The sequence below is a fragment of the Haematobia irritans genome, chromosome 4 (genome assembly GCF_050003625.1).
Source record: "Haematobia irritans isolate KBUSLIRL chromosome 4, ASM5000362v1, whole genome shotgun sequence".
NCBI classification, from domain to species: Eukaryota; Metazoa; Arthropoda; class Insecta; order Diptera; family Muscidae; genus Haematobia; species Haematobia irritans.
Genome location: NC_134400.1, coordinates 104,303,894 through 104,331,169, shown reverse-complemented (window position 1 = coordinate 104,331,169; position 27,276 = coordinate 104,303,894). Strand labels below are relative to the sequence as shown.

The window sequence follows — 27,276 nt, the reverse complement described above, 5'->3', positions numbered from 1 at the left end:
ACCCCCAAATTTGGCTTGCAGACCCTCTAAGAAAAGCAAATTTCATCCGATCCGGCTGAAATTCGGTACATGGTGTTAGTATATGGTCTCTAACAACCATGCAAAAATTGGTCCACATCGGTCCATAATTATATATAGCCCCCATATAAACCGATCCCCCGATTTGGCTTTCGGAGCCTCTAAGAGAAGCAAATTTCATCCGATGCGGCTGAAATTTGGTACATGGAGTTAGTATATGGTCTCTAACAACCATGCAAAAATTGGTCCACATCGGTCCATAATTATATATAGCCCCCATATAAACCGATCCCCCGATTTGGTTTCGGAGCCTCTAAGAGAAGCAAATTTCATCCGATCCGGCTGAAAATTGGTACATGGTGTTAGTATATGGTCTTTAACAACCATGCAAAAATTGGTCCACATCGGTCCATAATTATATATAGCCCTTTCGGAGCCTCTAAGAGAAGCAAATTTCATCCGATGCGGCTGAAATTTGGTACATGGTGTTAGTATATGGCCTCAATTACCCATGCAAAAATTGGTCGAAATCGGTCCATAATTATATATAGCCCCCATATAAACCGATCCCCAGATTTGACCTCCGGTGCCTTTTGGAGAAGCAAAATTCATCCGATCTGATTGAAATTTAGTACGAGGTTTTACTATATGATATTTAACAACCATGCCAAAATTGGTCCATATCAAGTTCATAATTGTATATAGCCCCCATATAAGCGACACCCATATTTCAATTCTGGCTCCCTACGTACCGTGCAAAAGTCCATATCGATTCGTAATTATTTGTAGACTTACATACATTTTTGTCTAATATATACCACGTGTGGACTAACTCACAATTTAGAAAACGATTTAAGATACCACAACCCAAGTAATTCGATTGTGTATAACAGTCTTTCGTAGAAGTTTCTACGCAATCCATGGTGGAGGGTACATAAGATTCGGCCTGGCCGAACTTACGGCCGTTTATACTTGTTAAAGTTGTCTACGGATAACGAAACTTGTAAATCGAAATTCGTTACTAGTATCAGTATCAGCTCCTGCTTTTACCAAACGACCAAAGAGCATTCTTCGATTTGTATAATATCTTTATATACTGCACTCGTTCTTCATGACCATTTTGCCAAAAATTCAACCAATATAGTTCCACAACTGCCGTATTCGACTGATTTGGCTCTATACCGGAAAGGGACTATTTGATATGTTTCGAGGCATAAAGTTGGCATAAGTGCATTTTATCGGGAGGGGATTACTTTGAAGGGAATGAAATTGATTTATAAAAATAAATAATAATTTGTCATTTTAAAAACAAATTCACCGTTTTCTTTGCATTATAGGTGAGACCTAAGTTCGAGTTTAGCCGCTAAAGTGAAAACTAAATAAGTAAAAAAGGCATAAAATTATACATATTTGTTGCAAATGTTATTATAACTTGATGGGGAATAGCCCAAAGCAAATTTTCACAAAGTTTGTATTTTATTTATTTATTCATTTATTTAATCAACCAAAGCCCTATAGGACAACATGTTGATAGAATTTAGTACAATTCAGGACTTAAAACTTAAAACTAACTATTAAACCTATACCTTAAAATGGATATTACAGAAAAGTAATCGTGAAAAATTACGATTTTAGCGGCTAAAGGTGGGTATTAAGTTCGAGTTTAACCGCTAAAATCGTCATTTTACTTTTCTTTAATAATCCATTTTAAGGAACACAAACTTTGTGAAAATTCCCCAATTCCCCATCAAGCTTTAATAATAAATTTGCAACAAATATGTATAACTTTATGCCATTTTTTACTGATTTAGTTTTCACTTTAGCGGCTGAACTCGAACTTAATACCCACCTCTAATTCGAACTTAATACCCACCTTATACCACAAATTTTTATTTGCTTGAGAACAAATTAGGTTTATTATTATTTGGGGGGCCACCGTGGTGCAATGGTTAGCATGCCCGCCTTGCGTACTAGGTCGTGGGTTCGATTCCTGCTTCGACCGAACACCAAAATTTTTTCAGCGGTGGATTATCCCACCTCAGTAATGCTGGTGACATTTCTGAGTGTTTCAAAGTTTCTCTAAGTGGTTTCGCTGAAATGTGGAACGCCGTTCGGACTCGGCTATAAAAAGAAGGTCCCTTGTCATTGAGCTGAATAGTCTAAGTGAGCATGATATATCGGGCTGCCACCTAACCTAACTTAGGTTTATTAATGAGGGGAATTATGGTCAAATTTATGATAAGCGGTGAATTATGGAGACTTCCCCCTCATCCCATTATCCAATAAATAGGAAAAATGTCCAATATTGTACCAGAAAGTGATGATTTGCGGAAAGCATTAAATTTTTGCTTTCATTTGAAGAACAGTGCTGCAGAGTCGCATCGAATGCTTGTCGAGGCATATGGTGATCAAGTTCTATCAGAAGCAACATGCAAAAGATGGTTTCAACGGTTCAAAAATAATGATTTTGATGTGAGAAATGTAGAACGTGGAAGCCCACTAAAAAAGTTTGAAGAGCCGAATTGCAAACGATATTGGATGGAGAGTCAAAAGCAAATGGCAGCTTTGTAAAATGTTGCACAACAAACAATTTTCGACCGTTTAAAAGCTATGGGAAAGATCCAAAAGTGTGGATCTTTCCACTATGAATTGATTGTTAAAATCTTTAGTAATTTTAAAATCTAACCATACAAAATTTAAGTTTCATACATGACCATTTACACGACTAACGGCCATTTTTATGTAACTCCAAGGTGACAGATATGTCCATAGTGTGGTTTAAAAGTTCGTTAGCTAACGTAGCACTAACTCAGCTTCATGAAAATGGGGGCAATTGACAAACAAATTTCAATACAAAATTCGTATCTACTTTGATTTAGATCGAATCAAATGTTTGGAAACACATATTTAATGGTAAGGTACCTAGGTACCTAGGTAGGATAGATAGAGTGGCAGCTCCGCTATGGGAAATCGATCTACCCCAGAACCGGTACAGGACTACTGTGTGAATGGACCAGAATCAGAAGGGAACGACCACTGTAACACAGGTTTGCCGTTGACGAGGTAAATTTACACTGCAAGATACGGCTTGAACTCATTTCGAAGGACATGACCTGGGAGAACTTAGTAGGACTACACAGGTTCTCATGAACCAGTCTGGGACAAACTCTTAGGATTCATTTCCCAATTCCAATCGCATCAGAAAGGAAAAACTTTTGGAATGTGTTGATCTAATGAGATTTAAAAATCAAGAGACTATAGAAATCAATAAATTATATTGATATTTAAAAAAATTGCCACAAACTGGAGCACTATTACTAGTCCTTTGGTAGGTCTGTTAGTGGCAGTATGTACCAATTTTCCGTTGGATCGCTATTTGGACTAAATAAGTAAGGAGCTACTCAGTCTATTGTGATACCACAGGTGGTGAACTTCTCTCTACTGAGAGGGATAAACTACCGTTGAAGAACTTTTTTAGTGCTAGATCGAAACGGGAATCTGGCGTTGCGAGTACATCTATGCCGAACAGGAATCAGTGAACAATGGTGTGTGTAGGACGTGTTAAGGATGTTACTATGAACTCTAGCTATGCTTGGCCCAGCTTGAAACCAGGCACACATCAAGGCGAATATTGATATATATAGCCCCTTATGAAACAGCTTATCCTAGATACATGTATCAAATTCAACAGTTTATTTTTTAAGTGCCTCTATAATACTCATATGGTAAAAAACTACGATTTTCAATAAAAGTTAACATTTCAAATTCCCGATTCGATTTAACGAATTTTTGTAAATAACGAAAGGGCTTGATTTTTGTAAATAACGAAAGGGCTGTATTGTCGGTATGTTATTAAACTGTCAGAGTTTTGAAAATCCTAGAATCCTGCAAGAGTAGTATAACACATGTTTTACGTTTTTGTTCAAAAATATTAAAGGAAAGCTCTCGAAACTTATTGTAATATACTACAAATAATTTGGTTTTCCCTTCTGCCGAATATTGCCTTATTTGCGAACATAATAATTGTCTTCGGCCAAAAATCCACTTCGTCCGAGCTCTAGTATACAATTATGTAGAAATTGTGTATGTACAAATTAAACTTACATTTAAGATTTCTTTGGTAGTACCAGCAGCATAATGAAATACGGAATTGCTGTTATTATCTAAGTGCTCCATTTTGCACAAAGGCTGCAAAGCTTTCACCATTTCTACATTACCGGTTTTAATAGCCAGCTGAAATAATGTGTAAACACAATTTTTAATTAAAAATAATGATTACAAAATATGTATTAATGGAAACAAACCTGAAACGGAGACATGCAATTATCATGGTCGGCATAATCAATGAACTGCAATACTTTCGGATGACTAATATAATCCACTAAATTGAAATAAGCCACTAAATGTGTTATTGACCATGATGGATTTTCCGTTAAAATGTCACTCAATTTCTGCAATCCATTGACATTATAGAACTGTGAATATAAAATATTTGAATTTGTATGATATTATTAATAATATATCTAATGCAACATGTCTGGTGCTTACTTCTTTCACAATGGACACAAATAGTGGAAGTCTATGCAAGAAAGCATTAAATTTGTCTTCGGCCTCTTGTTGGGATGGCGACCGAAATAAGCTAAATGATGTTGTATTAGAATCTGTATGAGGTCGTTGTAATACAATTTCATAGCATTTCTTATCGTTCGAATTGAAGGGTGGAGCATAGAGTAGCATAGCCTCATCTCGAGCTAAAATTTGTAGTAGACCTAAAGATTCACTTTTTATTTCCAGTACCTTATTGGGAGGATTTTCGGTACCCAATAAACGCTGCAATGCTAAATTTAAAAGTATAAATAAATTATAGTATTTATAAAAATAATAGTGACAAACGTAACATAGTTATCTACGGTGAGATAAAATAATAGTAAGCTGCTAAAATAACAAAATGCATCAGCTAACAATTTTTGCTATTACAGAGGATCGCTTTAAATACAATACAACGTAATGAAAAATATCAACAATAATTTACTCCAAGTGAGAATCCGTCAAAAAAATTAATGAACAAGCAAAATAGAACCGAGGGAATGTAAACTACAGGTTTATACAATTTTGTATCATTTAATGTTTTGTGAGTTAACTATTGTTTTGAGCGAAAAGAAACCAGTGATTTTCCACAAACGGCGTTGATTTTTTTTGAACGGTTTGTGACTCTGTAATTGCATTCTTTCATTTGTCTGTTATCACAATCGCGAACCACCAAAATCAGATATCGAAAATATATATTTATATAAGAGCTATGAGGACCACGTTCACTGGCCCTTATAGGCCCTGATGGGAGTCTGCCCACTCTATTTTCACATAAAGAAAATGGTAGAGGTGACCCTCATGAGACATAAAAGTTTAGATATATTGGAGAGCATTGATTGGGAGCCACCGTGGTGCAATGGTTAGCATTCCCGCCTTGCATACACAAGGTCGTGGGATCGATTCCTGCTTCGACCGAACACCAAAAGTTTTTCAGCGGTGGATTATCCTACCTCAGTAATGCTGGTGACATTTCTGAGGGTTACAAAGCTTCTCTAAGTGGTTTCACTGCAATGTGGAACGCCGTTCGGACTCGGCTATAAAAAGGAGGTCCCTTGTCATTGAGCTTAACATGGAATCGGGCAGCACTCAGTGATAAGAGAGAAGTTCACCAATGTGGTATCACAATGGACTGAATAATCTATGTGAGCCTGATACATCGGGCTGCCACCTAACCTAACCTAACCTAACCATTGTTTGCAGACATACAGAACTTCTAGTCGAGCGTTATAAAGAAACGACTGAGTATGTTTATCACGATATACCAACTATTGAGGAGTCGAAGAAAAGGAAAATACCATTCGGAACTCTGGATATGTATAAAGATGAATCTAAAATAGACGAATGAACGGATAGGGGTATTTATTGCAGTGAACTAGGAACTAGTCATACACGTTAGCTAGCGATTACTGTATCTCTCAGGCAAAAATATCCACAATCACAAAAGTTGCTGAGTCGTTGATGATGAGGCTGTTATTCAAAATCGATATCACCTTCTTCATCGACAACCAAACAATTATAAAGACCTTAAGCAATGCAGACATTAGGTCTAAGGTAGTCAGCCGCTGTCGTAGAGAACTTATGGCTCTCACTGAACAGCATAATGAAACTCTGTGCTGAGTACCGGGCACTATGATATAAAGGGAAAATAAAGAAGCAAATGTGCTGTCTAACGAGGCGCTCGTGTCCTTGCTGTCTTCACTCGGTTCTCTTCGAAAAGTTGCGAACAAACCAAGTTGATGTCGGACGAAAAAACGTAGAAGTTGCGAAATTCAGATGGCGATGAACAGACAGGAATTTAGGCCTTTAATTGGCATTGTAACTAGACATAACTCACTTGGGAAACATATGGTAAGAAAAGGACTTAGAGATGACGATATTTGCAGATGGTGCCAGGACCCGGAAGTTACGGAAGACTCGTACAACTTCCTGTGCCAGTGTCCAGCATTATCGTTTAGAAGAAACAAGATACTTTCAGGCTACCACCAATCTGTGGAAGTGTAGCTTAAGGGAGAAACAAGATACTTTCAGGCTACCACCAATCTGTGAAAGTGTAGCTTAAGGAACATACTCGCCTACAACTTGAGTGATCTTGAAGGAGACTACCACAAGAAGTTGAGAAAATTACCTCGAGGAATCACAATGGACCTATACTGGTCTGGGTTTGTGAGTCCGTGATTGCATTTTTTCTTTTGTCAGTTTTTAGCTGTCACTTTTAAATCTCCAGTTTCTTTTCGATCAACCCAATATATAATTTTTCACTTTGGAAACCAGTAGAACTTTGATTGTCAGTAAAGGGGTTCTATGGGTTTACCATCTGCCCCAAGCTAAATTCAAATTGAATCAATTTAGCATTTTTTCAAATTTTATATGTAATAATATTGTATTGAAATCAAATCAAAAATTTTATATAAAATTATATTAATAGACTTTGTCATTAAATGATTGATTTATTTATTTACACTTATCATTTATACGAAAATACTTTATATTATATAAAAATAACTTAAGAATAGTCTCACAAGCGATATGATACAAATTAGAACTGTTGTGCTCTAGCGTTTAGATTCTCGCAGAAGAATCACATATGAAAAAGGTGTTTAATTTACAGTTTAGATATTATGATAGTATCCTACTATTATGTTAGTATTACAGAAAATGTTATGAGAAGTGTTATACCGAAACCAGTAGCAATAACTCCAAAACTCATCCAAGACATAGCGTATGAAATTTATGATCTTCGTCAGATGAAGGCAGGACTTGTTGATGAAATGCGTTTAGTAAATGAAACCTAATAAGAATAAGAAAATTACAAAAATAACATAGATGGATATTCCAATTGACGAAAAGAGATAAGAATATGTGTATTCGATTTTACAGCAATATATGGTATGTGAAATGAATCATATGTTAGTGAATAGAATGGTTCACATATATCACCAAAATATTTCCAATTAAAAAGTTAATTGAAGTTGAATGTTTTATCAATTAATAAATTAATTGATACAATTAACTTTTTAATCAAGATAGAAACATTAAGTTAATTAAGTCAATGATTGAAAATTTTAAAATTTTTAATTAAAAAATTAATTGACACAATTAACGTTTTAATCAAATTCGGAAGACTAAGTCAGTTAAAAAAAGTGATGAACATTTCAGAAAGTAATTGAAAATAGTTAACTTTTTAAATAAAAAATTAATTGGGGTTTGCATTCAAAATCAATTAAATTTTTAATTCAATCAATTAATTTTTTAATCAAGAATTTTTTCTATGCCCAATTAAAACTGTGATTGGTACTATCATTTTCGTGATTGAAGACATTTCAATTAAAAAAATTAATTGGATCAATTAATTTCGTGATTGAATCAGAAAAATTTTTGTTTTTGTGTACATGCAGTTAACTTTAAATAAAATAAGAGCTAACTATTTTTCAAGTGGTGGTGGTGGATGCTTGGGTTGTTATACCCAACACCCAGAAGGAGACTAGATAGACACATGGTGTCTTTGACAATAATGCTCAGGGTGGGTTCCTAAGTCGATCTAGCCATCCAGTCCGTCCGTTTGTCTGTGAACACATTTTTGTGATCAAAGTCTATGCCGCAGTTTTAGTTCAATCGATTTCAAATTTGGCACAAGTATGTTTTTTGGGAAAGTATAGAACTCTATTGATTTTGGGTTCACATTTACTATGCATGCCGAAATTGGTTGAAATCGGTTCAGATTTAGATATAGCTCCCGTATATAGTTGTCGTCCAATTTACACTCATAATACCACAGAGGCCATAGTTTCACTCACTCCGATTTACATTAAATTTTGCAAATGGAGTAGGGTTGTAATAGTTGGTACAATTGTTCTATTTGGTACATTTCACTTCTCAAAAGTACAATGGTACTGCAATGACCTATTTGGTACAATTTGAAATAGTCAGTTCGCCTTCAAAATGCTCAAGGAGTCCAATATAAATAATATTGTACACATATTTTAGGTAATGACCGAATTATAATCAAGTGGGATAAAAATATCCATTTAAAATGTGGAGTTTGATGTGTATCTGACAATAAAATATAAAATTTCGGAAGATTAAAAGCAATCTGCATACTTAAAATATTCAAGACATCAAATGTTGACTCCACATATACCATTTTTTATATCCTGAAATGGGTAAAAAATATATTTAGGATTTTATGATTCTTGATTTTGAAGTCATGTCGAAACTTCTGCCAGATCAGACAACTCTTGATAGAAAAATTATTTTATTTCATTCAAATTTCTAATATTGATTGCCTTATTCCTAATTTCTGAGCCAAAATTGCAAGTGTAGTTGTTTGACTGAATATTTTCATACGAAACTATGATCAATCCCAATAAACACAGGATGAGCGTTTTTCAAATGCAACAACTTTTAAGTTTGAGGGTAATTATAACATTCAACATGAACACATTTTTGTGATCAAAGTCTATGCCGCAGTTTTAGTTCAATCGATTTCAAATTTGGCACAAGTATGTTTTTTGGGAAAGTATAGAACTCTATTGATTTTGGGTTCACATTTACTATGCATGCCGAAATTGGTTGAAATCGGTTCAGATTTAGATATAGCTCCCGTATATAGTTGTTGTCCAATTTACACTCATAATACCACAGAGGCCATAGTTTCACTCACTCCGATTTACATTAAATTTTGCAAATGGAGTAGGGTTGTAATAGTTGGTACAATTGTTCTATTTGGTACATTTCACTTCTCAAAAGTACAATGGTACTGCAATGACCTATTTGGTACAATTTGAAGTAGTCAGTTCGCCTTCAAAATGCTCAAGGAGTCCAATATAAATAATATTGTACACATATTTTAGGTAATGACCGAATTATAATCAAGTGGGATAAAAATATCCATTTAAAATGTGGAGTTTGATGTGTATCTGACAATAAAATATAAAATTTCGGAAGATTAAAAGCAATCTGCATACTTAAAATATTCAAGACATCAAATGTTGACTCCACATATACCATTTTTTATATCCTGAAATGGGTAAAAAATATATTTAGGATTTTATGATTCTTGATTTTGAAGTCATGTCGAAACTTCTGCCAGATCAGACAACTCTTGATAGAAAAATTATTTTATTTCATTCAAATTTCTAATATTGATTGCCTTATTCCTAATTTCTGAGCCAAAATTGCAAGTGTAGTTGTTTGACTGAATATTTTCATACGAAACTATGATCAATCCCAATAAACACAGGATGAGCGTTTTTCAAATGCAACAACTTTTAAGTTTGAGGGTAATTATAACATTCAACATAAATTCAACTTGACTTGAAACAGCTCATCTTCAATACATCTTCAAATTGTTTGCGAATTACTTCCAATTTGCCAAAATGTTGACGAAATCTTTGAAAAGATGTTGAAGATATAATGAGAAAACTACCCTAAAATGCAACGAACCCAACCCAATAAACACAAACCTTTGCAAAATTTCAAAATGCAAAATTTCAACAATTTTTCAAACATTTTTTCAAAGGATTAGGGTAATATTCAAGTTGAGAAAATGTTGAGAAAATCGCGTTCTCAACAAAAATAAAAAAAAAAATGTTGACGAAATCTTTGAAAAGGTGTTGAAGATAATACGGGAAAACTTTGACAAAACACTACCCTAAAATGCAACGAAAAAACCATGTGGTTTTCAATACTTATTTGTGCAACGAAGTTCGTGGTCAATTGCAAGAAATAAAAAAATGGAAAATTTTAGACAAATAATCAAATAGTTTATAAAAATAGGAAAGTGAAAATAAAAAATGAAATATAACTTTAAGGAAGTCACTAAATGTATATCTCTTTGCAGAAAACTAAAATTATGGATTCTTGAAAACATTAAAAAGCTGACCGTTGAAAAGATGGTGGACAATTAACTGGAACTGCTTCAAATAATTTATAATAATTGGTACGTCAATATGAAAAATTAAATCAACACTTTAGAGAAGTCACTAAATTTAAATCTCTTTGCAGAAAACTAAAATCTTTGGATGCTACATTCTTGCAAACATTAAGAAGCTGACCAATGAAAAATAAGTGGGTTATCGACAAGAAAAAGTTTCCAGAAACATTAAAAGTGCAACCAATTAAAATTGTTAAAAACAACAAATTGTTGAAATCAACAACTTCTGGATGAAAATGTGCATCACATCGTCAGTTTAATTCATATGCTATTATCAGTTTAAAATGGATATTTTGTGAATTCCTTCTGCAGGAAATCACTTCTAAGACGCGGTCCAGTACGTTCCTAATTTCAAATTGCCCGCATGTTAATAAATTTTAATGCTGTTTTATGACACCAAAAGGAAGGAAAACGAATTATCAATTCAAAAGTGTTAAATAATGTTTAAGATATTTAAAGTTTTGTTGTTTGTTTTTTTGTTCTTATTTGTTGATATGTTTTTTTATTTTGATGAAAATGAATAAATTATACAAAATTCATAGAATTTTGGCTTTGACTTTCAATTTGAAGTGGGGATATCATTCATACAAATTTAGGTTGAATAGTATTTGCAACGATGTTAATTTTGAATTTGACTCGCGTCGAAAATTGTTTGACAAATTATTGAGTAGCGATGCATTTCAATTTGAGGATAACACTTGAGATATTATTGCTAATGTATTGAATTTCACTGTTGAGGGTAATGTCTGTTTTTTGTTGAGAACGCGATTTTCTCAACAATTTCTCAACTTGAATATTACCCTAATCCTTTGAAAAAATGTTTGAAAAATTGTTGAAATTTAGCATTTTTCAAACGTTTGTTTTTATTGGGAAAAAAACCATGTGGTTTTCAATACTTATTTGTGCAACGAAGTTCGTGGTCAATTGGAAAAAATAAAAAAATTGGAAAATTTTAGACAAATAACTGAATTTACTCTTCAATAGTTTAAAATAATAGGTAAGTGAAAATGAACAAGTATATACGACCGTAAGCTCGGCCAGGCCGAAGCTTATGTACCCTCCACCATGGATTGCGTAGAAACTTCTACTGAAGACTGTCATCCAGAATCGAATTACTTGGGTTGCGGTAACACTTGCCGATGGCAAGGTATCTTAAACTTCCTAACACCGTCTTGTAAATTGCAAGGTAGTCCATACGTGGTATATATTAAACTAAAAAAGTCCGATTAAATACGTATATAATAAAGTTTGACAACATTTTCTATAGAAATAAAATTTTGACAAAAGTTTGTACAGAAATAAAAATTTCACAAGATAAAACTTCCTAACACCGTCTTCTAAATTGCAAGGTAGTCCATACGTGGTATATATTAAACTAAAAAAAGCCGATTAAATACGTATATAATTAAGTTTGACAAAATTTTCAATAGAATTAAAATTTTGACAACATTCTCTATAGAAATTAAATTTTTACAAAATTTTCTATTATTTCTATGGTAGATTATTTTTGGCTCAAGTGGCAACCATGATTGTGAACCGATATGGACCAATTTTTGTGCGCTTGGGGATTGGCTATATATAACTATAGACCGATATGGATCAATTTTGGAATGGTTATTAGCGGCCATATACTAACACCACGTACCAAATTTCAACCGAATCGGATGAATTTTGCTCCTCCAAAAGGTTCCAGTGGTCAAATCTGGAGATCGGTTTATATGGGGGCTATATATAATTATGGACCGATATGGACCAATTTTTGTATGACTATTCAAGAACATATAGCAACACCATGTACCAAATTTCAACCGGATCGGATGAAATATGCTACTCTTAGAGGCTCCGTAAGTCAAATCTGGGGTTCCGATTATATGGGGGCAATACGTAAAAGTGGACCGATATGGCCCATTTGCAATACCATCCGACCTACATCAATAACAACTACTTGTGCCAAGTTTCAAGTTGATAGTTTGTGTCGTTCGGAAGTTAGCGTGATTTCAACAGACAGACGGACGGACATGCTTAGATCGACTCAGAATTTCACCACGACCCAGAATATATATACCTTATGGGGTCTTAGAGCAATATTTCGATGTGTTACAAACGGAATGACAAAGTTAATATACCCCCCATCCTATGGTGGAGGGTATACAAATTAAATAAAACTTTAAAGAAGTCACTAAATGTATATATCTTTGCAGAAAACTAAAATTATGGATTCTACGTTCTTGAAAACATTAAAAAGCTGACCGGTGAAAAAATGTTGGACAATTAACTGGAACTGTTTCAAATAGTTTATAATAATTGGTAAGTCAATATGAAAAATTAAATCGACACTTTAGAGAAGTCACTAAATTCAAAACTCTTTGCAGAAAACTAAAATCTTTGGATGGTACATTCCTGCAAACATTAAGAAGCTGACCAATGAAAAAATCAGCAACTTCTGGATGAAAATGTGCATCACATCGTTAGTTTAATGTATATCCGATTATCAGTTTAAAATGGATATTTTGTGAATTCCTTCTATTCTAAGACGCGATCCAGTACGTTCCTAATTTCAAATTGCCCGCATATTAATAAATTTTAATGCTGTTTTATGACACCAACAGGAAGGAAATCGAATTATCAATGCAAAAGTGTTTACAAATAATGTTTAAGTTTTGTTATACCCTCCATCATAGGATGGGGGTATATTAACTTTGTCATTCCGTTTGTAACACATCGAAATATTGCTCTAAGACCCCATAAAGTATATATATTCTGGGTCGTGGAGAAATTCTGAGTCGATCTAAGCATGTCCGTCCGTCCGTCCGTCCGTCTGTTGAAATCACGCTAACTTCCGAACGAAACAAGCTATCGACTTGAAACTTAGCACAAGTAGTTGTTATCGATGTAGGTCGGATGGTATTGAAAATGGTCCATATCGGTCCACTTTTACGTATAGCCCCCATATAAAGGGACCCTCAGATTTGGCTTGTGGAGCCTCTAACAGAAGCATATTTCATCCGATACGGCTGAAATTTGGTATATGGTCTCTAACAACCATGCAAAAATTGGTCCACATCGGTCCATAGTTATATATAGCCCCCATATAAACCGATCCCCAGATTTGGCTTGCGGAGCCTAAAAGAGAAGCAAATTTCATCCGATCCGGCTGAAATTTGGTACATGGTGTTGGTATATGGTCTCTAACAACCATGCGGAAATTGGTTCACATCGGTCCATAATTATATATAGCCCCCATATAAACCGATCCCCAGATTTGGCTTGCGGAGCCTCAAAGAGAAGAAAATTTCATCCGATCCGGCTGAAAATTGGTACATGATGTTGGTATATGGTCTCTAACAACCATGCAAAAATTGGTCCATATCGATCCTTAATTATATATAGCCCCCATATAAACCGATCCCCAGATTTGGCTTGTGGAGCCTCTAAGAGAAGCATATTTCATCCGATCCGGCTGAAATTTGGTACATGGTGTTGGTATATGGTCTCTAACAACCATGCAAAAATTGGTCCACATCGGTCCATAATTATATATGGCGCCCATATAAACCGATCCCCAGATTTGGGTTGCGGAGCCTCAAAGAGAAGCAAATTTCATCCGATCCGGCTGAAATTTGGTACATGATGTTGGTATATGGTCTCTAACAACCATGCAAAAATTGGTCCACATCGGTCCATAATTATATATAGACCCCATATAAACCGATCTCCAGATTTGGCTTGCGAAGCCTCAAAGAGAAGCAAATTGCATCCGATCCGGCTGAAATTTGGAACATGGTGTTGGTATATGGTCTCTACCAACCATGCAAAAATTGGTCCATATCGGTTCATAATTATATATAGCCCCCATATAAACCGATCCCCAGAGCCTCTTGAAGGAGCGATCCGGTTGAAATTTGGGACATTTCGCTAGTGTATGGCCGATAACAACCATGCCAAAATTGGTCCATATCGATCTTTATTATATATAGTCCCCAAATTAACCGATCCCCAATCACAGAAAAATCACGATTGCCGCTCGAACCAAAAATAATCTACCACAATTTTATTGCCATAGAAAGTTTTGTCAAAATTTTATATTTCTATAGAAAATGTTTTCAAAATTTTATTTCTATAGAAAATTTTGTCAATATTTTATTTCTTTAGGAAATTTTGTCAAAATATAATTTCTATACAAAATTTTGTCAAAAATGTATTTCTATAGAAAATTTTGTCAAAATTTTATTTTTTTGGAAAATTTTGTCAGAATTTTATTTCTGTAAAAAATTTTGTCAAAATGTTATTTCTATAGAAAATTTAGGAAGCATTTCATTGTTGGAGAGGAATATTTTGCAAAATCTTCCACAACATCAAGAATTCTTCCAATCTGCCACACAGTAAAAAATCTGCCATATTTGGTAGATTCGTGTTCATAATTGTATATAGCCTCCATATAAAGCGACCCCCATATTATATACTTGTTACTTTTAAGATTTTTGTGCTTCTTCGATCTTTATTAAAAAAAAAAAACTCAAAAACTTTCTTAAGAAAATTGCGACATATTGAAGAAAAAACAAATAAAACCCTACAGATCCCACGCTTGAAGATACATAGAATTTTCAATTACCATTTACCTTTACCAGTATAGAGCCATTAAAAAGTATTTAGTTAACAATTTACGACCATTTGTCTCATCATAATTCCATGAAAACAATTAAAATTTATGAATATTGTGGAAAATAGTGTCGAATCGAGCTCTTGTCTAGAAATTTTAATGTGTAATTATCTGAATTCAAAGTCCACACTTTGGAATTTTGTGTTCTTATATTTCGTTTCGTTTCATTTCATTTATTTCCATTTTGTAATTTGAAGCCATAGTTAATAAGAGTAGTGTATGAAACCAAAGGCAATTAAAATAATGTGTACATGTATGTATCTCACACAATTTTAGAAGATAATTTTAACAGTAGTAATTATTAGTTATTCGATTCATTAAAATAAATCAATTGCCGTATCACAGAAGTAACAGTGGAAACACATAGCATCGTATTTACTTTATTTATTGATCCCTATATTTTAGTTCACATTAATATTCAGAAATATCAGATAAGTCATCATTTTATTGTGTTCATTGCCCTCCGCACCAGTATTGTGGTACTGACGAGCACATTTATAATGAACGAATAGTTCTTCGGCCCCCTGAGATATTTCTTGAATAATTCTATGTTATGGCTATAGTGAACTAAGGATACATCGAGCTAAAATTTCGTTATAACAGCATTTGGCTGTAGCCTTTAGTAATAGGGTATTTTTTATTTGTCACATATTATGGTGATTGCGTTTATTATTTAGGTTTAAGAATAAAAGAGTCTTAAACAGTTGTTTGAAAGTGTAATCACCTGCGCCATAGACTAGCTACAGGGCAAAATGTTTGCACTGGATTTTCCAATAGAACAAAAATTTTCGATTTATGGGGGTAAGGTGTAAAATATGCAACATATTTTTATCAATCGAAATCACTGTTAGAACTTTAATACTAATATGGGTCAACATTTTAACAGATCCCATGTCTCCAGATTATTAGAAAAAAAATAATACAAACTGGACATATATGTCCATCCGGTAAAGGCAAACGGTGCATAAAATCGCATTTTGTTAAAGTTGTAATATTTTTTGTAATATTCGAATTAGACAAATTATTATACCCTAATCATAAATAATAACTTTGATCTGCCAAAAAATGAAATATTGATGTTAGACACCATAAGATAGAATCCTGAGTCCATGTATTTGCCGGTCGCATTTATTAACCGATTTCTAAGAAATTTGGAGTGTTTTTTGACACAAGGACGAACGCTATTGAATTTGGAAAAAAAATCGCATCAAATTTAGATATAGTTCCAGATTTCGACAAATGGGGTCACATTGCGCTTCTTTTCTAATCAATTTTCGTCAAATTTAGCACAGGTAAAGGGCACCTTATACGGTCGGATAAACCCTGCGACACAACACGTTGCGTCGACAAATCCGATAGTATAAGGTCGTGTTCGGCTGTCGCGGGGACGTGTTGGCATAAAATCAAAACAACTTTTCTCTGGTTGGGTGGTACAAGTCATTGAGTGTAAGGGGATGTTTGACAAACATTATCAAAAACAAATTTATTTTTACATTAAAAACAGGCATTTCTGCAATGAAATTAATGATGGATCGCCAATTCTGGTTGAAAATTAAAGAAATATATAAATCTATACCAGTATTGTGGCAAAAACGTGGAAAAATTCACTTCCAATCAATGGAAAACCAGGCGACAAGTATTTGAAATTCATCAAATAATTTGTAATATATTAAATGTGGATTACTTCAGGAATCATTGTTTTGATACAAATATCAAGATTTTTTTATTATTTTCTTCCATTTTTTCAGTAAAAAATGGTTTCACCCATAAATCTTCATACAACTTCATTGTTTGTTTATGCTTCTTCTTATTTTTTTGATGTTGTCATCACATTTGTTCCTGCAGTGTAAGGGCAAAACTTGAACGAACACACAACAAATAGACGAACCTCTGTCGCAGTGTTTATCCGAACGTCTAAGGTCCGCTTAATATAACTCTTTAAGTGTGCAAAATGTTATCGCAATCGGTTCAGATTTAGATATAGCTCCCATATATATGTATCGTCCGATTTTCTTAAATTTGGCCATAAAACCCTTATTTATGAACCCATATTACTCAAAGTTGCCTAGATCTAGTCTTCTATAGCACTAACTGTATGTGCAAAATTTCACCGAAATCGGTTCATATTTAGATATAACTACCGTATATATACCGTATATATAGGTATCACCCGATTTTCAAAAAATTGCCCCTAATATCCATATTTTTGGCATTAGTGGCCCCATTTATTAACCGATCTTACACAAATTTAGCACAATGTAATCTTCTGTAATATCAACCAGAGAACGGCTGCGATCTACCGCAACCGACCAGTGTATTTAGTAAACACCAACATTTGCAATCTTAAAACACCAATTGGTAAAAAAAATTTCAACCACCAATATCGAATGCAACCGATGACTGTCGGTTTTTGTTAGTATGACTGTTGGTCTCTCGAAAACAACGTAGTAAAGCAATCACACAAATTGGTTACCCATATCTCAGCAGTTTGTTATTCTCTTATTTGGTACTCTCTCAATTCTCTTGAGCTAATGTCAACTGCTAGTAATTGTTATTAGGTTTGTTCGCGTACTTTCTCAGTAAAAAATATCCAGTAAAAACCAGCAAGAGAGTAAAAACCGTTTTTACTCTCTTTGCTTTGTTTTTGCTCTCTTGCCACAAAAAGTACGCGAACGCCATCCAGTAAAAACTTGCAAATAAAACAGATCAGATGATTGTATTTTATGTTTCAAATACGTAAACCAAGAAAAATGAATAAAAGAAAATTGGACGTAATTTGCTCACCGGGAACATACAAAAGAATTTCTTTCGGTAAGTATGATACAAGAAATAAATAAATTCAAGAAAATGTAACTTTCGGACATTTTACAGATGAGGAATACCAGCAAAATGTGGTGGACGAAATTGCTGGTGATAGTTTTGATGAAGTAGTTTTCACCCAGAGTGAAGATGACTTTCTTTTCCACGTTGAAAATGAAGTCATCACTTGCACCAACGACGATGAAGGAACCGGGAAGCCCGTGTGGATTGAGCCAGCAGTAAAATTTTTGATATCCAAAGTGAAAGAATTACGGCCAAAAGTGGGAAAATCGGCCAGCCTAAAAAATAAAAAACAAATGTGGATAAAGATTTCAGAAGAATTGTGTTCACTTGGATACAATTTCAATTCTCAACAAGTGGAAACCAAGTATTTCAGTTTGGAACGGAAATACAAACGCACACAACTTTACAACTCTAAGACTGGTCGGAATAGGCAGACGTGCCCTTATCAAAGGTAAATTAAAAAATGCATGCACATGTTTGTTAAGAATCTAATACCATTATGTCCTTTCGTTTTGCAGCGAATTGGACGATCTTTTGCAAGAAAAAAAGTCTATAAATCCAGATTTTGTACTCGACAGTGAAGCGGAAGTGTCTTCGGCGGATTTAAAACTCATCGAAGGCCCAAATTTATCTGAAACAGGTACGAAAATTTCGTTTGGAATTTTAAGGGTACGCCTTACGCGGAAAAAATCGTCCTATTTCGAAAATAATTCCGTTAATGACGTTTTGTTATTATTTATTCTAATACCTCATTCACATTACAATTTCAAAATCCACTTTTACTAGATTCAACTGTCATTTGCCTTATAAAAAGTAGATTTCAAATCTGAAATGTAGATTTTGAGTGTAATGTGATCCTATAACAAATTTCAATGTCGATACATATTCTTTGCATGCGTCATCATTCTATTGTAATATTTATTGGTAGTAAAACGATACCGTCCAGGACTAATTTGTTTCTCAATTTAGATGTAGATTTATAGATCACAATGCCAGCAAGCCCGTAGCAATACGGACTTGAGTCTTGGGTCCACTTAACCAGGTTTTTCATGTTATAATATTTTTTATATTTTTCGAAGATCCATGTTGTTCATCATCAAGAAAACGGAAAACAGCCCTTCAACAATTCATAGACATGTCTGAAGAACATGCAAAAAAAAAGAGAAGAGAGTGATGCAATTCTACAACAAACATTAGAACAAAGTATGAAACAAAGAGAAGAACGTGCCGAACGAAAAGAAGCTCTGGAGAAGAAGAAAGTGGATTTGCTTGAAACCCTAGTGAACATATTGAAAAAATAATTTGTTTATCAATACTTCCAAGATATTTAATTTATCAATTCCTAACTTACAGTTTAGTTAACCAAAATGAACATTTGGTATTTTCACCATATTTCTAAAATTTAAAATACAACATGAAAATTACAAAATATGTTTTATTTAGTGAAATGAAATAGTTTTAAAATAATTTTCAGTGTAAATGAATTTTTTTATTTTTTTCTATTTCGTCTTTGTAATAGAAATATTCACAAAAAATAATTAACAGTGCAAACAATGTTTCTTTCTAGAAAAATAAATAGTATTACTCTATGTGAAATAAATGCAGTAATCCCTCGTTTTATTGAAATTTATAGTGAATTTTTAGTAATTTGAGGTCCCTGAATCCAAATCTGCATTTATTTTTTTTTCTATCAGCTCGATTTTTCGAGATATACCGTTATGGTCAAAATTAAGGCACTTTCGCTACATAAATTGGAATAACTTGAAAACAGTTCAACATATTAAATTAAAAAATCAGAAAATCCCTAACAATGTTCTCTTTTAGCCGTCTTTCCTTGAACGATATCTCCAAAACTACTTGAAAAATTGAAAAACAATGTAAAGGCGGCTAAAAGAGAATATTGCTAGGGATTTTCTGATTTTTTTTAATTTAATATGTTGAACTGTTTTCAAGTTATTCCAATTTATATAGCGGAAGTGTCTTAATTTTGAACATAACGGTATATCTCGAAAAATCGAGCTGATAGAAAAAAAAAAACAAATGCAGATTTGGATTCAGAGTTCTTAAAAACAATATTCATATAAGGTAGATGAAACAAAAAATTTAACGACGTAAATCGAAACAACGTAAACCGAGGCGACGTAAATCGAGGGATTGCTGTATTCTCTAGTCGATATGATTACCTTACTATATTTTTAAATGTAGAACTATAATTAAAAGTTAAATAAATTAAAATTAATTCTTTGTAGTAAGTACATCTTGTATTGATTTTGATATTGCGTTTCGCACGTCATCTCCACGCGAAATGTTGTCGTTATCTGGATAATCATCCATAAAATCTTCTTCCTCTTCCTGGAATGCAGTTGGCTCAAAATGCATACCATCTTCGTTAGCAATGTTATGAAGAACACAGCAGGCTCTTATAAAATGGCAAAGTTTTCTCATTCCTCGCAATTTGCAGTAGTATAACTGCCGGAATCGTTGCTTTAGTATTCCAAATGAGTGTTCAATTTTAATTCTACCAGTACTCAGTTTCATATTGAACTCTTTTTGAGCCTTTCTAAGATGCCCGTTGTCCTTGTAAGGTGTAACGATGTATTTATTGCAAGGATATGCTGAATCACCTAGTAAATAATAATCTGAAAATAAAGAATTAAGGAAAGTCTAAACTTGTAGACATGTCCAACCTCCACAATATGACGGTAACTTGTTATATATTGGTGAATTCTTCAGAACCCAACTATCGTGGCATGATCCAGGATATCCGACAAATACATTTATGAAATTATTGCGTTCATCACATATTCCCTGTAAGCAAACTGTTACGTTCCCTTTTCTATCAATATATTCATCTTTTCCACATTTTGGTGGGTCAATGACTACATGGGTACCATCAATACAACCTGTAATTGGAAACATTGGATTAATAATTTAAAAACAAAACTGTACAAAGTTCTACCTATAGCTTTTGGTATCATACATTTCTCTGCAAAGTATTTAGATGATTCCTCCTTCTTTTCATCTGACGGCCATCGTATAATTTCTGGACTCAAACTGCTAAAAAACAAAGACACCATATTTATTATAGCGCTTATTGTTGAAAGGGACATATTGAATCGATCAGACAGATCTCGAAAACTGCAAGATTCATGACCAGCAAATTATCTTTGTAATAACTCAAAAAGCTAATGTATTTACCTTGCATTTCTATGGAGTGGGTACCATCCCCAATCGAATGTTCTGTAGTAATTTCCATTTGTCCGGGGTTTTATAACTGGTACTTACAAGTTTTGTTAAAACTTACATTGACCACAGCAAAAAGAGTGTATCTTTAAATAACTTGTTTACAAAATGAACAGCTGATTCTTACAAATGGTAGGTTTTGCAAGATTTTACTGGAGAAAAAATCTCTAGCAAAAACTTGCAAAATATTTAAGCTAGAACTGTCATTTTTTTTCTCTCTCTGACTCTCTTTTGCTGGCTTTTTGATGTAAACGAACGACTTCCAGTAAAAATTTGTGATAATTATCAAAAATTATGGGGTTCTCGAACGGAGCTATTGTTGAGTGCAATCACATTTAAGTGCCAACCTCGTCTTTTGTTTACCGAGCGTTGTTACGATGTCGATTGGTTTAAGATTGCAAGACACTGCATACGAACATTGTTATATACTATTGGTGTTTATACCCTGCGCCACACTGTGGAACAGGGTATTATAAGTTAGTGCATATGTTTGCAAACACCCAGAAGGAGACGAGATAGACACATGGTGTCTTTGGCAAAAATGCTCAGGGTGGGCATTTTTGTCATGTCCGTCTGTCCGTGAACACATTTTTGTAATCAAAGTCTAGGTCGCAGTTTTAGTCCAATCGACTTCAAATTTGGCACAAGTATGTGTTTTGGCTCAGAATAGAACCCTATTGATTTTGGAAGAAATCGGTTCAGATTTAGATATAGCTCTCATATATATCTTTCGCCCGATATGGACTAATACGGTCCCAGAAGCCAGAGTTTTACACCAATTTGGTTGAAATTTTGACCTAGGAGTACAGTTAGTAGTGTAGTCAAGTGTGCCAAATTTTATTGAAATCGGTTCAGATTTAGATATAGCTCCCATATATATCGTTCGCCCGATTTACACTCATATGACCACAGTGGACAATCTTTTACTCCGATTTAATTGGAATTTTGCACAGGGAGTAGAATCAGCATTGTAGCTATGCGCGCCAAATTTGGTTGCAATCGGTTCAGATTTAGATATAGCTCCCATATATATGTTTTTCTGATTTCGACAAAAATGGTCAAAATACCAAAAATTTCCTTGTAAAATCGGCACTGCTTAGTCGAAAAGTTGTAAAAATGACTCTAATTTTCCTAAACTTCTAATACATATATATCGAGCGATAAATCGATTTTGCCAAATTTATTTATTTATTTCCATTTATTTAAGCAATTCAAAGCCTTTACAGGGCCAATTTAATGGATTACAATATACTACTCTAACGGACATTACAATATTATATAAAAATATAAATTAATAAAAATAAACAACAATCTTATATAAAAAATTGAACCAGCAATCTTATATCAATAATGTTTTATATACATTTTTTATGTATTTATTTATTTTTGGCCAAAATACTCTTATTTATTAACCAATGTTAGTCACATTTAAAATTTTGATGTACTAGCCGATCGTATTTAGAATTACATGTAGCTATTGCCCGCTTTTTACAAATTTGGATTTATTACACACACTAATTGAGCGATTTCCTCATTTTTAATAAGGGACTCAATATTAGTGGTATACTAACACTCTAGGTGCAAAATCAACAATAGCTCCTAATATCAGACATTTCTGTTTAGATTGGTATATAATTCCCATAAATATGTACCCCTTAATGTTCTTAAATGTGGAAATGCAGTGTATCTCCCAATCCTATACACATGATACCCCATGAATGCTTATATTTACTAATTCAGTAGGGATGGTTTACGAATTCGCAAAACCAAAAATTTTTCTGAATCTTTATTTTCCGAACCACTGCATATTGTATATTCCGAACCACTACATATTGTAGTATATAATACTAAATTTTCCTATCTTATCGATAAGGAATTTAATTTGTAAAAATGGCATGTCTTAAGACGTATTTTGGATTGCTGGGGGTTGTTGTTACCGAAATAGTGTTTTGTGTTTGTCGTCCATTTTGATGTTGTGTGAGTTTAGTGTGGCAAGAGAAATTTTATAAATACAAATTAGGGTCGCGGCACGTGGGCTAAAACTACCCTACTCTTCAGGAACTTTGGTCGGTGGTTGAACTACGAGAACAGCATTAAACTTGTAGATTCGCAATGTTTCGGTTACAGTATCCTCATGAATCCAGTCTATACCTGATCTAGAGGCTCTCTGATCTAGAGGGTGATTGACTATCCATAAGAGGGATGGTCAGCCCTGAGGAACTGCTTAGACACAATGTAATTACGTCTGCGCACGAGAAGGATCTTGGTCTCAACATAAAGATGATTTAGGTGCGTGCGGAGTATCAAGACACAGTTCTGAGGGCAGCGTTTTGACCGATCTGTATATTATCCCACTGCATTTAGCTTGTCTGTGGAGTCCACAATAGCATTGCATAGCTCTCCACCGGTCGGTCAATTGCCTTATGGATAGCTAACAAGGTTTCATTGTCCGCAGCTCTTGTGCAGGCGGCAAGTGGCTTGAGGACATTTTTCTTTCTTTCTTTATGAAGAGTAATATTAAAGGCCTTTTACTACCACGGAGCTTACCACAGATAGCAGTGGCATGGGAAATCGACTTAAAAAGACTGTCGAATGTGACTCCGAGAATTTTATGGCAGTTATGTCCGAATTTTTACGCTGTCCACTCTTTCAAATAGTTTGTAGATCACTCCCGTCTTGGGGAAAACCCTGTTGTTATGCTGTGTTGTTTTCGATATTTGTGCTGATGGGTGGCAGCCGGAAATTCTCGGCCTGAATTATTCACCCTTGCGCCAATCTTTGCTTGGCTTCGGCAGCGGAATCATCTTACCATTAGTTGCTTATTTATTTTTGTTTCATATTGTAATTTGAAGTTTATTTATATAAATTACAATGGGCTGTACGTGTTTAGCTTTCAAATATTAGGTTAGATTAGTTAGGTATAGCGGTTCACTTTGACTATTCAGTCCATTGTAATACCACAAGTGGTAATGTTTTTTCTTATCAATGAGAATCGGGCATATATTCTATGTAAATTACAGCCAAAAAGCGTGATATTGACTCCGGATTGGTAAATAAATGACATAGATATATTCGCCGACAAAGCTTTTTTTCCCAATATTTCGAAAATAGTTGGTTCCCCGGTTAAGGTAAGAAAATGTTTTAATATTACTCTCAATAAAGAAAGAAAATAAATCGATTTTTAATAAGAAACCCAAAAATAGTACGGCCGACCATTTTTTGCCAGTCGATTTAGCCGCCAATTCATCAAAAATATTGATTTAAATCTCAGAAAATGTGAATGAAATGGAAATTTGATTGTATAATTGGTTTTACAACTAATCTGACTGCCATTCGCATAACTTCAAATTTATTTTATAATGGATACCCTGCCAGCATTTAAAAGTTCCAATTCATCCTATCAACGCTACCACAGACTCGTAAGTGACACTGCAACAATCGCCAACTGTGATGGGGGAAGCGTATGAAAAAGTATGAAATGCACATGAAAGTATTTTGTTACAAGAGCCATTTTATATTTTGTGAAACACCAAGCGAAACTAGCTTCTTATAATTTATTTAAATAAAATCGATAATGAAGTGCTGAAAACATAGTTATTTCGCTGAAAATTATGAAAGGTATATTGGTGAACAGTTTTTGACTTTCCAAATGGAATAAAGTGATAGTTTTTCAAATATTTTTCCATACACGCTGCCTCAATCGAGAATAAAAGCACTGGCTGATAGACGCTGCAACATGTAACTTGCAACTTGTAACTCAAAATCATTCTTTTATTAATGCAAAAAATTGTGTTAAATGTGGTCTGATAGTAGTATAAATGTTATATTTATAAGGATTTATAAATGTTTAAACAAATTAATAAACAACTAAACAATCGTGTTTACTTGACCACAATGATTCTTTTACAACTACCTTAAAATTCACTTTTTCTGATAGTTTAAAGGGGCTCTTACTGGCGTCGTTCTAAATTTATCTAAAAAGGCACCTAATAATTGCATTCATGGGATACTTTTTGTAGTAACTTGGCGTGGTACAACTTTCAATAGTGACGGCGCTTTTCCGACGAGTTTTGGATGTCGTATACGATTGTTTTCGACGTGGATGAGATTCTCAGAAGCGCCGTTAAATTCAAAAAATATTGGCAGGGTAATTGCCCGCCGCCGAATATACCAATTTATATCGGCTTATACCAAGCCGCCGCCGCCGGAGTCAACAATTTAGTGCCATCCACCGACAAAAATGGGTCGGCTTCATTCTCTGATTTTATAATGGATAGCTGTCCTCCGCCGAATAAACAAATTTATATCGGCTTATGCACCGTCCAGACTATAACTTTATCTGGACGACAGTACTCGTGTCGAACATATATCAGATGTTGGCCACACTATAAGTTAAGTCAGACGGCATAACCGATACTGCCGCTTGTTAATGTGATCGATAACACATTTATCGAATACTTAGTCATCGCCGACAATTCGTATCGATTGGCCACACTGTAAGATTCTTTTCAAATACAGACATTCCGTCCGGATAAACGTATAATCTGGACGGCGCATTAGCCGTAAAGCCGCCGCCGCGGGAGGCAAAAATGTAGTGTCATCCTCCGCCGACATAAATGGTTCGGCTTCATTCTCTACTCTGGACGTTTCGCTACGAACATTCATACTAGGGGCAAAAAGGAAATAAACATTTTTGCCGATATTAACCGTTGTATCATTAGATAAGCGAATCCTGCAGGGACAGACGAGTGCGCTTCCATAAACATATAGCAATTTCGTTAAAAAGTAGCCCTATAAATTTGTTTTATTATTTCAAAATGCATATCATAAAAATTCACACAATAGCATAATAATATTGTATAATACATTTGTTATTCAATTACTTCGAGCTCCTCAATTTAATTATTTTTGAGTTGGTAAGGTTAGTTCCTTTTGCATTCATATGCTACTACATGCATTTATCGCGAAAAGGTTGCTTGGAAAATAGGTATAGATGTGTATGTGTATGTGTGTTACAATACTTGTGTAAGAGTAGTGTTATGGATTTTGCGTTGATATGAATAATAATAATTCGCAAAATCATCAAAGCACAATACATAAATATACATATTTATATAGAAAATCGATATATTTATTGATATTAGCACTCATTTGATAATACTAACCATTAAGCATTATAGAAGATTTATTAGAATGTTATTGTTTTAGATATTCGAAATTGTTATTTGAGAACTTGTACACTATTACTCTTTCCCTACACTTTTATTATACTTGTTTATGCACACAATTTCACTTTTTGATGGAACTCGGGACTTATTTATTTTATTTTTTGCGATTAATCTGGAAACGACGCATAGTAATTAATAACACGGAAATACTATTAGTGATACATCTGGTTTAAAAAGGTTTGAGTTCCACCCGTACTTTTGTTGTTGGTATAGACAATATCAGCTGTTCAAAATACCAGTATTTATGGAGGTGAACAGAGTAACCAGATCTAAAAAAGTGATGTTGTCATCTTAACTAATAAACACGGACGTTTGAAAAATGCTAAAACTCAATAATTTTTTAAACTTATTTTCAAAGGATTAAGGTGGGTATTAAGTTCGAGTTTAATGCTTAGTACTAAGTTCGTTTCGGCGAAAAACGAATATCTTCATCTATCTCCGTGAACAGGGTCTCAAACCCAGAGATGTTAACTTATTTATGCGAAATACTATGCCTGCCTATTTTTCGTGCGAAAAATCCAGGGTTGTATAAATATGTGTTTGAAAATGTTCAAAACAAAGATTTCGCATTTATTCCGCGCAAACGTTTTTTGTATGGAGTATAACAGTTTTTCGTGCGAAAATGTGATCTTAGTACTAGACTTAAGGTGTGTACTTTTTTCGAGTTGAAAATCACATTAGTTTTGCGATTACTTTTCCTGAAATAATCAAAATTATTAAATGAAAACAGACATACTTCTGTAAAGTCTTTGCGAAATCTAGAGGAACAAGAAATTTGCACA

The 27,276-nt window shown here is 34.0% G+C and overlaps 2 protein-coding genes and 1 long non-coding RNA gene across 4 annotated transcripts in view; 2 read left to right on the top strand and 1 right to left on the bottom strand.

Moving 5' to 3' along the window:
• The window catches only part of iPLA2-VIA (calcium-independent phospholipase A2 VIA), a 50,565-nt gene extending 23,872 nt beyond the window's left edge, over window positions 1–26,693 (bottom strand). The window contains exons 1-5 of one of the 2 annotated variants that reach the window (XM_075308031.1): window positions 26,432–26,693; window positions 7,285–7,396; window positions 4,567–4,856; window positions 4,323–4,493; window positions 4,123–4,251 (exon numbers count right to left, since the gene is read on the bottom strand). In XM_075308031.1, the coding sequence (XP_075164146.1) occupies window positions 4,123–4,251; window positions 4,323–4,493; window positions 4,567–4,856; window positions 7,285–7,324 (630 nt within the window). In that variant the 5' untranslated portion in view covers window positions 7,325–7,396; window positions 26,432–26,693. The remainder of the gene's footprint in view (window positions 1–4,122; window positions 4,252–4,322; window positions 4,494–4,566; window positions 4,857–7,284; window positions 7,397–26,431) is intronic. The other variant, XM_075308032.1, reaches the window with a different exon arrangement.
• Window positions 11,453–13,162, top strand: LOC142232756 (uncharacterized). The gene is made up of 3 exons (XR_012721197.1): window positions 11,453–11,537; window positions 12,742–12,847; window positions 12,913–13,162. It is a non-coding gene; the product is annotated as an uncharacterized LOC142232756 (long non-coding RNA).
• Window positions 17,764–20,275, top strand: LOC142234180 (uncharacterized). Its single transcript, XM_075305267.1, has 4 exons — window positions 17,764–18,011; window positions 18,072–18,474; window positions 18,542–18,663; window positions 19,103–20,275. Exons 1-4 carry the CDS (start codon window positions 17,924–17,926, stop codon window positions 19,195–19,197), a joined length of 708 nt encoding a protein of 235 aa, XP_075161382.1. The 5' UTR covers window positions 17,764–17,923; the 3' UTR covers window positions 19,198–20,275.
• Window positions 26,694–27,276: the final 583 nt, after the last annotated feature.